General features: G+C 43.6%; 1 protein-coding gene across 1 annotated transcript in view; it reads right to left on the reverse strand.

Moving 5' to 3' along the window:
* CACNA1E (calcium voltage-gated channel subunit alpha1 E) overlaps positions 1–13,635 on the reverse strand; it is a 494,748-nt gene that overhangs the window by 42,986 nt on the left and 438,127 nt on the right. The window contains exons 28-34 of the mRNA XM_081297504.1: positions 10,324–10,420; positions 7,399–7,559; positions 6,780–6,917; positions 5,782–5,983; positions 4,526–4,690; positions 3,826–3,936; positions 86–169 (exon numbers count right to left, since the gene is read on the reverse strand). Coding sequence (XP_081153630.1) covers positions 86–169; positions 3,826–3,936; positions 4,526–4,690; positions 5,782–5,983; positions 6,780–6,917; positions 7,399–7,559; positions 10,324–10,420 — 958 coding nt within the window. The remainder of the gene's footprint in view (positions 1–85; positions 170–3,825; positions 3,937–4,525; positions 4,691–5,781; positions 5,984–6,779; positions 6,918–7,398; positions 7,560–10,323; positions 10,421–13,635) is intronic.

A 13,635-nucleotide genomic window follows, 5' to 3' on the forward strand; every position in this document is an offset into this window, starting at 1 on the left:
GTGGGTTACAAATGGACTGAATGTGAAGAGATTTTTTTTAATGCTATTCCAGGGCCAAGCTTAAAGGGTCTCCTGAGCCATTTACCTTGCTGTCAGTCAGGATAATTTCTGTGATGCTGCCAATCACGGTGATGAAGTCAAAGATATTCCAGGTGTCTCGGAAATAGTTCTGCCAAATGAAATCAGTTGTAGGAACATTAGAAAAAGGAAAAGAGATAAAAAAGTGAGGGAGGGAAAAAGTCATCTTTCATTATATAACTTTGTCACTTAGAATTAAAACTTGTCAATTCATGCACAAGTTCATTCTAACTTTGGCTTCAGTTTCCTATTTCTAACCAGAAATTCTATTTCTTTTTTTTTCTTTCTTTTTTTAAACTAATTTGAGAATTTCTCCTTTGGAAAGCAGTTCCATCACTATTTGAAGACCTTATTTGAAATTGTCACTAAAAGCAAGAATTTTTTAGCAAATATTTATTTTTAAATAACCGAGGTATGATTCACAAATTAAAAGCACCATATTTAATGTGCACAATTTGGTGAGTTTGGAAATAAATATATAACTGAGACCATTTAAAACCATTACACAACCACCACTTTCAAATTGTCAATATTATATCAAATGACCCTATAAGAAATACAGTTCTGACTTTCATAAAAAAAAAAAAGCCACCTCCTACATTTTAAGTGACTACAGGTCACAGACATGCCAAAAAACAATCTTCTAATTCCATTTAGCCCTTTTGAATTAACAACTCATTGACAGTAAGATGAATAGACTTCATCTTCCCCTCTTCTTCTGCTGTTACACTTTTTGAGGATATCCAAGTTTAAAAAAAAGAAAAGCAGCAATAAAATAAGTGGTCTGAAGGAGGCAGAAAGGATCCGGAAGATCAACCAAGCAGACAACCCTCCCCTTAATCAGACAGAGGACTGTACATCGATCCTCTTAGCTCAAGTGAACAAGGCCTTGGATTACGTTCCTTACAATAGGAAACTTAGGTCTCTGAAAAGGTCATGCTTGACCCTGGGCAGCACCTCCCTTAAGAGATTCTCAGGGAACTGCAGAAATGTCCCCCATCCCAGTCTCATGACTGCCATCAGTGAGTCCCTACTATATGTTCCAGGCCCTTGGAATTCTTTCGACTCATTTATTCTTCTCATGGATCTTGTAAGTAGGTGGTGATAAATGCCCCATATCCAAAAAGTACCGAGTAGAAGGATTGGCAAGGGAAATGAAGAAAGAGGCAATAGAGAGAAAAGGAGTGTGCAGAGAGAGCAGTTACATTTAACGAGCACCCATGTATCTAAGGCAATAAGGTAGCTCCTGCTATCCTTGCTTGTGTGTGTGAGAAACCAGTCTGATTCAGTTCGAAAGGCATATGCACCTCCAGGGCATATGGAGAAACTGATGCACACAGCTTCATTGGGAAGCTTATTTTCCATTAGGCTACTAAGTTCATGATGGTGGAGCCAAGTCGGGTCTCTGAATTTCTCATTTTTTAGGGTTCTCCTATTCCCCAACCTGGGTAAACCTAATTCTTGTTTCACAGAGGACCAGAAGACTTGGGTTCCAGTTGAGGATGTTTTACAATACAGAAGAGCATACTGTAGCATAAAATAGGAGAGTGTAGTACAGTACTCCCCCCCCATCTGTGGTTTCATTTTCCACTATTTCAGTTACTTGTAGTCCAAAAATATTCAGTGGGAAATTCAAGAAATAAACAATTCATAAGTTTTACATTGCACCACATTCCAAGTTGCATGATGAAATATTATACCATCCCACTCCACCCCACCAAGATCATGAATCATTTCCTTTGTCCAGTGTACCCATACTATATATGCTATCCATTAGTCATATAGTTGCTGTCTAGTTATCAGATCACCTACAGTGCTTGTATTCAATAACCCTTATTTCATTTAGTAATGGCCCCAGAGCACAAAAGTAGTGATATTGGCAATCCAGACATACCAAAGAGAAATTGTAAAATGTTTCCTTTAAGTGAAAAGGTGAAAGTTCTCAATAGGAGGGGGAAAAAACACAGTACAGTTATGTGCTATGCTCATAATGACATTTCTGTTTATGATAGATATAATAATAATGCCTATCTAACATAGCTGTTTTGAAGATAAAATGAATATGTATTAATTTTATTCAGTTATAAGGTATGTCACTTCTTTCCCTTTTTCTTGTTCCCTTCCTTTTTTACTTCCACTCTGCTTTCCAATTCTACAACATTTTATCATGTAATCTTTAAAAAATGTAGGCAACTTTTTGAATTTTGATTTCCTAATTAAAACCATAATAATATGGCTGTAATGATGAGATCTGCCATGTCCATTTCAGACTCACTGAGAAGATCTGACAACATAATATATATTGGGGTATTCTGAAAACCCAGGGTACTCTATCAATATAAAAGGTTAATCAGGACTAGTGGTGCCTTCACAGCATGAATGAATGCCTCTACACCGTGAATGAGAACACAGGGGTGAGGGTGGGAAGGAGGCGGGTCTCAGGGCCAAATCCTCAAATTAAGCCTGTGAGTATGTATTCAGCATTCACCATAATTAGACACATAATTGGGGACTAAATCACAGACACTGTCAATACTACATGCAAGTCGTGAAGATGCATAGAGAAACTCTCCCTGTTGCGGTTACACTGCTCCATAAGGGCATCTTCGCTGGTAATAGTCCCTTTTTGACTTTTCATTTCCCAGATTCTCAAAACACTCAATAAGGGAGTCAAGTACACCACAGTGCAGCCCCCCAAGGGGCTTCCTTCAACTTTCCTCCCTGAACAACCCAATTAATAGTTTTTCAATGAACCAGAAAGAGACCAAAAGCAGCCCCCACATTCAGCACCGACAACGAGCAAACCCAGCCCAGAGTCCCTATTAAAGCTGCTGCCACACACACACTTATTCAGATCCCCAGTGAAGTTTTCTTTCTTGCAGGGAAAACCATATACACACGGAACTTGAACTTGAATTGGTAGCCCACACCCTAAATAAGGTGAGGCAGCTGTCAAGTGGGTTATCTGCATCCCACTGAACTAGTGCATGCTGAAGGGCGGGGTGGAACATGGGGAGGTGGGGGGGTATTTTGTTTAAAGGACAAGGAAGCAAAGGCCAGGTTTTCTTAACACTTAAGAGCAGATGCAAGAATTTGACAAACAATTATAATTAGTAGTTGAGGAGAAGTAAAAGGACAGCTCATGCCAGAAAAATTCACTGCCATCTCCCCCAAACTCAATTCCAGAACCCTCCCCCCACCCACCCTTTAAAGGTCCTTGGCCTTTGTAAGCCTTAGTAATAAGCATTTATCTTCTTTGGCAGAAATTACTCTTTATGCTACTGAGAGGGGGACTAATAGGTAAATCTGTTATTTGCTATGTAAGGGGTTATGAGGGGCAGGTATTTTTCCATTTGAGTCATAAAATTCTTATACCTTCTGCCAGTAAATAAGCACTCAAGGTTTATTAGTCTAATCTTCACCATGCATCATAATACATAAGTTGCAGTTCTAGTAAAACCCAAATGGCCCCCCTTTGTCTGCTGACAGAATATGACAGGGTCAGATGGTTAGGTAGATATGGACCTGGGGAGATGCCTGCCTGACCCTGTCCCCCACACCGCCCCCGCCATCACCTCGTCTCTTAGGCAGTTTAACTGAGGAGTCAAAACGAGCCCACAATTCGGTGGGCAGGTGTGTGAACAATTTCTGGAATGGCAGTAACCACCCCTCTTCCAACAAACTCTGGGAATGTCCCCAAATGGAAGAGAAGACAAGCCTAATGCTGGGATTGATTGATTGACATACCAAGAAGCCAAAAGCGATGATCTTTAGGACACATTCCAGGGAAAACACCATGGTGAAGGCGATATTCAAGTACTTGAGGGCCAGTTCATAGGTACAGGGAGCAGAGTAGTACTGCCGAGGAGAGAAGACAGAGTCAAAGCCTTAACGTGGGGGGTCACGCATGTCACTGAGGCCAGCCCTCTCTCAACCTGCCTTTGGGGAAAACTGTGCATGGTTCAGGGAATGAGACAGACATCGAGTGCTGGAAAGAATTACATATCCCGTGCAGCAAACGGAGCAAAACAATACCGTGTCCTCCCGGACTCTTCATGGCAAAACCAGAGGTCTGCCTAGAGATGAAGGTGGCAGGCAGAATCACTCCCCATGGTTGGGTGCTTTACCAGTTAGGGTTAAGTAGGAGCAATCTCTCGCCTTTAAACCCCTCGGGGTCTGAAGGGCATTTTCCACCCTGATTGGCAGCCGAGTCCCACCACAAGGTCTTAGAAGCCCTGGGACCCCTAGGGTATGTGGCACTGCATTTGCCAATGGAGCCCTGGAGTCCAAGAGGCTGGGATGTCAAATGAGGCGAGATTAAAACGAGACCCCATGGTGGAAGCATGGTTCAAGGGGCACGGGCTGCTATGCTAGGTGCTTTCCTGGGGCCTCTGTGCATGCACGGATCTTTGGGGAGGAGAAGTCACTGGCTTCACCTTCCTCTCACCTTCATCATCAGCACCACAGTGTTCAAGGCGATCATGGCCATGATGGTGTACTCAAAGGAAGGAGACACCACGAAATGCCACACACGATACTGGAAGGTGTGCCTGTTCTGTGGCATGTAGCGGGTGAGAGGCTTGGCGCTGATGGCGAAGTCGATGCATGCCCGCTGCAGAAAGATCAGTTATTAGTCTACGCTCAGAGCCCCTAAGTCTTGCCCAGTGGTGGCCTGTCAGCCAGTTAGCAGAGGACAACCCAGGGATAAAATGGCAGGATGACAGGAAAGCAAAAACAGCAACAGGGATCATCTGGACAAAACTACAGGCAAGAGGTCATCTGAAATGTGTTTGTAAAACTGGAGGCATTCTGTCACATGGGGCGGGACTTAGTGGTTGTCACTAAAGTCCTTTTATACAGTGTGTAGATGAGATATGTAGGCAGAAAGCATTCTCTGATGCCCTTAGAAGTGAAGTTCTACAGGTTGAGAATCTCCTGTCTAAAATGCAGGCACACCCGTAATCCCAGCGACTTGGGAGGCTGAGGCAGGAGGATTGCACGTTAAAGGCCAGCCTCAGCCACTGTCACAAAATAAAAAAAAAAAAAAAGGATTGGAGATGTGATTAAGCACCCCTAGATTCAATTCCTGCTACCCAAAATCAAATAAAATGAGACCAGAAGTGTCTGGGATTTCAGATTTTTTCTGATTTTGGAATATTTGCATATACCTATGACCAAACCTTTAGATGCCACAGACACATAGTCTGAAGTTAATTTTATATAATATTGTTCATAATTTTCAACATTTTGTGGTGCGAAATTTCCCACCTATACAATCACTTTGCTGCAAGAAGTTTTGAATTCTGCAGTTTTGGGGACGTTTGGATTAGAAATACTCAACCTATATCTGCCTATGCATCACATTTTATATTCCCTGACAGATTCTAGTTCAGTTCTATTGTGAAGCAACACCACCACCAACTATGAAACCCCACAATGTGCCCAAATTATGCTTACTTCTGGAAAAGTAGTCATGAGACATGTTCCTACCCTTAGAGCAAATACATACTAGTCAGATAAGCAAATATCTTAATATCGTAATTATGGCAAACATCTTTTCCTTCTAGACTGTTTATTTAATGATCTTCTCTATAACCCCATAATAAAGTTAGAAAAGTTCGATCTTTCCTTCCAATCTCGATGGCCCAGAGAATTCTGTCTGAAGACCCTGCCATGCTGGGCTGGCAGACAACCTGTGGTTACCTCGTTCTTCTCCAGGCTGCACTCCTCCATCATCTTGTCTCCCTGTTCCTGGAAGGTGATGATGATGAGAGCCACGAAGATATTGACAAAGAAGAAAGGGAAGACCACAAAGTAGACCACATAAAAGATGGACATCTCCATGCGGTTGCTGCGGCTTGGGCCTCGGTCTTCCTCCGTCACGTCTACGGAATGCTGCAGAACCCTGTGGGGACAGAAAGAGGGCACACTAATGTTTGGATGACAGTCTGGGCTTCATCAGGAGATGCTCTGCCTTTTGTATTTTTTACTGGAACTATTTGGCTTTGTAGTTCCTCCATTAACTTTTTTTTTTGGGGGGGGATCATTAAGCAAGTTGAAGACTCATGGGCACCCTACCCCATTACTTTTTCTAGTCCTTTTCCATTTATTTCCAATGTCTGGAAATGTTGATGAACAGAATGACATCATTTTAAGGTTTAGGTTGTCATATTCAATATCAGAAGGCTCCTGGATTGCCATTCGACTTTTTCCTGACAACCAGAGTATTCTGTCACCACGAAGTAGCACAAGTCTCTGAGAAACTAGCCTTGAGCTAAGGGCAGCATAAGAACCAGCCCTGTTGTCGTCGTCGTCTTCAGAAGATCACAGGAAGAGTCTGTGGGTTCTGCTAATTCATCCTATTCCTCCTCCTCAGGCTCCCAAGTTCAAAGCCAACTTGGTAGATAAACTGTCTAAAATAGGCCCCAGGAAGTCTCCTGACAGTGGAGAGCTGATGAAAACTCATTGGTTCTACAGAAGTCAAATGTCTCCACTTAATTCCTTAATAATTGGCTAAAACAAGAGTTTCAAATATTTCCCTGGCTTTGCCGTCCCAACCTCTCTGCCTGAAGGATTTTCCTTCTTCCTCTCTTATCTCACTCACTCATAACCACTTCCTTTCCCTGGTACAATAACAAAGGATTAGACTTGTTCATCTTGAGTCAGCTTCTCAACTGAACCAACTGCAGCTCCTCACTCACTGAGGCCATCCTTCCCCTGTGGAGACCGTGAATAGGGTCAGCAGGGCCCAGATGATGTTGTCGTAGTGGAATTCATGGCGCTTCCATTCCCGGCCCTTCACCTCCATCTTGTTTTTTTCATGGTCTACGTAATTGCCTCTAAAACCAGAGTAGAAATAAAATAGGTTGTTTTCACTGTAACTCATGAAAGAATTAGAAGATTCTACAGACTTCAAGAATGTGAGGGAACAATCTTCACAACAGAAATGCAAAGAAGGAATTTTATTAAAGGCGGGTGTTACCATGGGATAAAAACAGAATCCCAACAAATTTGGGATTAAATTCTAACCCTTTACTAGTAACGCTGAGCAACTTAAATTTTGAATCTGTTTCTACATCCATAATATGCAAATAAAACCCATATCAACAGGTCATTAAAAGGATTTAAAATGAAAAATAATGCAAAATGTCTTTTACCATGTTTCACACAAGAGGTACTCAGAATAGTTAACCAACTTCCTATTTCCTATTTTATCTTTCAACTGAGAGAAAGGAGACAGAGTCCACTGTGGAGGATGGTGAAGGTCTCATCAGGACATGCTATAGCAAAAAGTAAGTGGTATGTGCTGTTGGAACTCACATGCACTCCTTCTCTGTGTCCTTGGAACTGTCTGTGCAATAAAAGAATTTTCCCTTGAAGAGCTGAACTGCGATGACAGCAAAGATGAACATGAAGAGCTTGTAGACGATAAGAATGTTGAAGACATTCTTCAAGGAGGTCACCACACAGTCGAACACTGCCTGTGGACAGCAAAGGGCCCTGGTATGTGACTAGCTTGATAGCCCATGTATCTGCCCGGAGCTGAGGTGGCCACATCACCACCACCCAGCAGCAGTGAGAGAACACCCCAAGAGATGTGAATTAAGAGGTGACACTCATGGATTAAGAGCTGGCATCCATGTTGGTCATGGTAGCATGGAACTGCCACCTGGGACAGGAACACATGCTCTGAGTCTGAAAACAAACCCAAAGCAGCAAACCCAAACCTGATGACAGAAAGCATCAGGAGGTGGTTGGTTTGGGGATTCCAGTCGGATTCTCAGTGTAAAGAAGTTTAATGTTGGATTTTTGAAATAATTCAGCCCATTTTAACTATTAAATTGCTGTCCCTGACCGTATGCACATGAGGTAACATCTACAGATTTATTTATATACTGACTACATCTTATTTTCACCCTTTCTAAATGGAGAATGCTGTAATACCACATTCTCATCTTTGATCTCTTCAATGGTACTTTGCCATAAGTTCAGATATTTGCTCTGAGCATGTTCAACACTTCATGTAAACATCTTCTGCCTTGAAGCTGGTTGTATTGGGGATGAAGATCAACAGACATGATGCAGCACGGACCAAAACTGGGGAGGCTGGGTGGATAGAACCAGGGACATGCACTTCAGTTAAAACGTAACAGGTTTTCCCTTCTGGGTCCTAAGATGTGAGGAATTTCCTGGGAGTTCAACACATTTAGGCTGTTTTCTAGGTCTTCAGGTTTAGCTCACTGGAGAGAGTCTAGCCCCAGTCACCCATTTGTGTGGTTTCTTCTTCGCAGCACTGGGTAAAGCACTGCTGGTTTAATTAGCTCAGCACTGCAGGGAATGTGAGTGGCACGCAACCTTGTGGAAGCATCAGAGCCACCCACGTCTCCCTTAGGTTATCACTGCAAAGCCAGGAAACAGCACTCTCTCGTTTAATGGAATTAACCAAGACTGGGTCACCTTCTCCAGCTTGTTAACTAATCTCTTCTAACCATGTGCATGCTCCTCAGGACTCACAGGAGCCTGGGTGCCGCTAACACGGTTGGGGCCCCAGGCAGCCTGGGCAAGGAGCACAGAGGAATGGGTACTTATGGGCACAAGCCCAAGCCAATTGCTGTGCTGGTGGGAAAGGACAACTAACAGGGTGTGTGGAAGGTCCTGCTCCAGAAGGGAAGGCAGGGGAGGCGGGGAGCAGGGAGGAAAGCAGCCACAAAGCCACTTCCTTTGGAGAAATAAGTGTTTCTGGCTGGGAGTCCACACACTGTTCAAGGCTCTGGGCCCAGGCAGTTCTGGGCCTTTCCAAAGGAACTTTCGTCCTTCCTTCCATCCGTCTGTCTAACCATCCTTTGCTTTTGATAAACCTAGCTTGTTTTGCCTCTACTTTGTAGAGCAGAGGGAATAAAGCAGCAGAGCTCCGAGATCAACAGGGTTTTGGGGGAAATATAGGGAGCTTCAGAGGTTATAAGAACCCAGAAGGAATCAGGAATTGGGACAGGGAGAAAGTGAAGCTTTGTCCTCTGAGAGAACAGGCCCAGGCAGGCCAGAAGAATTGTTGGGTTTTCTTGCAGGACCACTCACGTCAGCTCATTCATCTACACCACTAAACGTGTGTTACAAAGTGTTTCCATTTTCTGACTGGAAGACTGTTCAGGACTAAGTTGTTTGCTGTGGACCACAGAGCTCCTAAGTCTCTGAGCTGAGCCTGGCACTCATGTAGATTCTTTTTTCACATTGAGAGTCCTCGGACTGTGCTATTGAAAAGTCACCTGGGGAGTGGGGTTTAGGAGGCCTAGTTCCAAGCTCCTCTTCTAGACAGCCTGGCTTTACTATCCTAGGGTGGTCCAAGAATCTGTATTTTCATCCAGGTGATCTGACACAGGGAAGCATTCTGGTGTAGCATGTGAAGATGGGGCTTGCCCTGGTATTGAGGCTGGTTCCACTGGCTGTGTGGCCTGGGTGGCAGCAGCAGGACTCCAAGGCTACCAGCTGGGAGCCAAGAATTCACAGGGATTCAGGACAGGAGAACTTTTCTGTGGTGCCTTAGCTTCCATCAACAACAATGCACATGGCGGCACCAGGGAGTGCTACAGGTTCAACAGGCCAGCAAACCTGAATGGTCAAGCACACCCTGAGAGGCAGGAAGGCTTACGAAGGTGGGTATGGGGCAAGGCAAGGAAGAATCTGGTATGATGCCTATTAAAGTCTAGGTCTGGGTAGAAGGGGCAACTCATTTACCCCATTTCTTTCTGCATTTGCCAAAAATACAGAATGTGTCATTGGACACATTATGGACTTATCTGTGCCTCAAAAATGTGAAAGATTAGGGATAGAAGATCCTTTCCACCTCTAAAATTATGAATAAAGGAAATATCCCAGATGAGGGAGCCTCTCCCAGCATGCCTCGCACAACAGGAGCAAAGGACTCCCACAGCTTGCGTTATGGTGTTCTAGGTCCACTTTAATGACACAGGAAGCTCCAGGACAAAGGCACACTGGCTTCTTCTTGGATGACATGCCACACCAGAGAGTATAAGATGCTATCCAGGTCTGGGCTCTAGAGGTGAAGCCCCCCTTATCGATTTCTTTGGAGGTTATTTTCCTTTGCAACTAAAACTTTAGCTCAGGCAAATAAACCCACAAGAAAGTAATATACCTGGAATGAATTCTCCAAAAGCTGTCTGGCCATGGCCAGAGAGAGAAGATAGGAGATGGAAACTGTACAGAAACGAACTGAACTGAAAACATTACCTTGAGCTTGGGCAGACGCTTGATAGTTTTCAGTGGCCTCAGAACTCGGAGCACCCGCAGAGACTTGATGGTCTTGATGTCCCGCCCCTTGTTGGTTCTGTAGGAGAGAGGCCCGCAGGGAATCATACAGCCAGAGGAGGAAAAAAAACGACAGTCACACCACTGAATTAATAAAAACAGGGCAAAGGGGAGAGATGTAGTCAAGAAGCCAGCAGTTGGGTCAATTGTTGGCTTCTTCAGAGAAACTCCACACAAAAAAATGTTTCATGAATATTCTCAAATCACTCCTCTTTGTGCACACCTGCCCACACATGCACATCCATGTACAGATGGTCCCCCACCTACAATGGGTCAACTTAATGATTTTTCGACTTTATCATGTTGTAAGAGTGATATGCATTCAGTAGAAACTGTACTTCAAATTTTGACATTTTTCCTTGGCTAATGTTATACAGTACAGTACTTTCTTGCACTGCTGGGCAGACACAGCTCCCCATCAAGCCACAAAGATCAGGAGGGTAAAGGCCTGATACTCTATAGATGAACAAACTATGTTGCTGAACTATGATGTTCAGTAGATTAGATATATTAAATACACTTTCAACTTTCAATATTTTAAGTTTTTGATGGGTTTACCAGGACACAACTCCATCATAAGTCAAGGAGCTTCCGGGGATATATACAGGAACACACACCCACATTCCTACACATCTGAAGCACATCCTCCCCTTAAAGCCAGCCTAATGCTGCTCATTATCATGGTGGCCATTGAAGATAGAAGGTGCATCAACTAGGGAGCATGACCAGTGGCCCATGTGGCCTCCCTGCTTGACTAGTCCAGTGCCTCTCCATAGCAGGTTCAAGAGGGGACTTGACTCAGTCTAGGTTTACCACCTCTGCAGGGAACTGACACCCTTGCTGGGAAGGCTTCCTGCTCCAGAGAAGGTATATCATGCAGGCTTCTTGCCCAGACCTTGTCTCACACTTCAATTATCTCTGCATGGCTGGCTTTTCCCACAGTCCGTTCCATTTCAGACACTCTGTATCTAGCACAGGCTGCACAGAGCCACCCTGCTGGAGCAGGCCCTGCCCACTTCTATTGATGCCCTACAGCTAATGACCCTCCCTGTTCAGCCTCTTAGAAATGTTTGCTAATAGAGAAAATACTTTTCTTTTTATTTCTAGGAATGAGATGAATAAGTCAACTTGCATTCCTCTTTCCTTCCTGCTCATCCCCTGAGATCTTTGTATTCAATTAAAATAACTGCAATTTGTAAAACCTGCAGATGGTGGAAAACAAGACTCTAAACAGTGAGGTTGGGCTCTGATGCTCTCCTCATGTTGGTTCAGATTATAACAATTATTGGAGGAAAGGGAACCCAGAATATCAGGTGAAAACTACAAAAGTTCCTACCTGCATTTCCCTCTGCCATACCCACCCTCAGATAATAGCCTCTCCATACTTCATAGAAGGCAAGAAGACATTTAACCTAAACCAAGCATGCCAATTTTGACCAGAATATTAACTTTAACATTCTCTTAATGGTCTTAAGAGACCACAACCTACAAGTCATTTTTATTCGAACTTAAATATAAGCAATCCAAAAGTATCACATTGATATCACTTAGCATCCAGGGTCACTGGTTTATTTTATAAATTCTTTTGCTCTATTAGGACCACCTCTCTACATATTTAAAAGAGATGATATAAGAGTCAAATACTACCCAAACCAATAAGAATAGCCCTTTCCCAATAAGGTGTGGCAAATTTTTTTTTGTTTGTTTTGGTCTTTTGGATATCAACAGAAACTCCCCACTCGGGTAAACTCCCCACTCCTTTTTCAGTGGGTCAGCTCCTCCCCTCCCACCCATAGTTTCTTCCTCCTCCAACCACTCCCCATTTTTAATTCAAAGAAAATCAAACATATTTACCCCAAAGCGTTCCTATGGAGGATCCAATCAGAAAGCAGTTTTAAAGGGTGAGGGGGAGAAAGAAGACAGTTAAAAAAACTCCGTGGAGAAGAGAAACCCTTACCGTGACAGACACTGGAGAAGCAGGCACACAAGACCCACCCACAGCCTTGGCACTTGCTGAGTCCATAGGGTTAGCAAAGGGAAGAGACCACAGGGACAAAGGCTATTCACAGGCACTAGTGAACATGCCTCCAACTCCCCAGATCCCAGGTTTGTGCTTTATCCCATGGAATCTAGTTTAATTGAACTTTCCTAAATGTGGACTCTGGTTTTCATTTCCTTAGTAGTCTTCAAGCTTCCCATCTCAAGTGAATTTATAAGCAAGCAGGCTAGAGAAGAGCGAGCACTCTGGGCTAGAAACCCTCTCTCCATTTCAAGTCAGTATGTAGCTACACCTAGAAAGGCCTTCATCTGAAGAGGGACATGCAACCACCGTTTTAGTGCTACTCTGGCCCCTCTCCAAAGCTCAGATGACTGACATCACTTCCCCCTAAATAAGAGGGGGACAACATGTTTATCAAGGTTACACAAAAAAAATCTACCTTTTGACAAGTGCTATATTGTCCCTTGTGAGTTATTTAATGTGCAACTTTTAGAAAAAAAATCCTCTGCAACCTAGTGGTAAAGCAATAATAACCAAAAATCAAAACTGGTATCTTTGAAATAAGAACTTCGTCTTAGCTTTTTGGTACTAGGCTTTAGTGCAAATCTTTTTAAACTTACTAACGATGTCAGGGCATAGGTTTTACTCTTATTCTACAGGTGAGATTCAGAGGTTTAGTTGCAGAGCAGAGACTTGAACCCAAGTGTGTGTCATGCTTGTAGCTCCTGCTCCCACCAATGAGCTCTGTAACAGCAGGTTTTGGTTCTAGGCTCTGTCAAATGATTCACTGAATTTGAGATTTAGCAAAGATCCCTGAATTCCACTTACTTGCAAGGGAAGCTGAAGCCCCTGGAAGAAGAACCCTGAATAAGATCACTTGGTAAGTTCAGAGTCACAGGTGAGCATGCATCTCTGGACTTCCCATCTTGCTTGGCTACCATGAATGGGTGCCCAGAATCCAGGCTTTAGTCTTAGCTGCTTGTCGCTATTCATGTTGCTTTTTCTTCCTTAATTTTCTCATGTCCCACACAAAATGTCACGCTAGGCCTGCTGTGGGCCAGAAACATTTGAAGGCATTTCAAGTCAGAGTCTGTAGCTGTGCCTAGAAGGACTTCATCTTTCACTAGTGGCCTGTGTCTGACTGATGCTCCTGCTCAAATCTGTGGGAGTCTGAAGGAGACAGAGAGCCCCCCAACAGTTTGGTAGACACACTCAGCTCTAGACGTTAAAGGGCA

This window comes from Spermophilus citellus (genome assembly GCF_964194105.1).
Source record: "Spermophilus citellus genome assembly, chromosome: 6".
NCBI classification, from domain to species: Eukaryota; Metazoa; Chordata; class Mammalia; order Rodentia; family Sciuridae; genus Spermophilus; species Spermophilus citellus.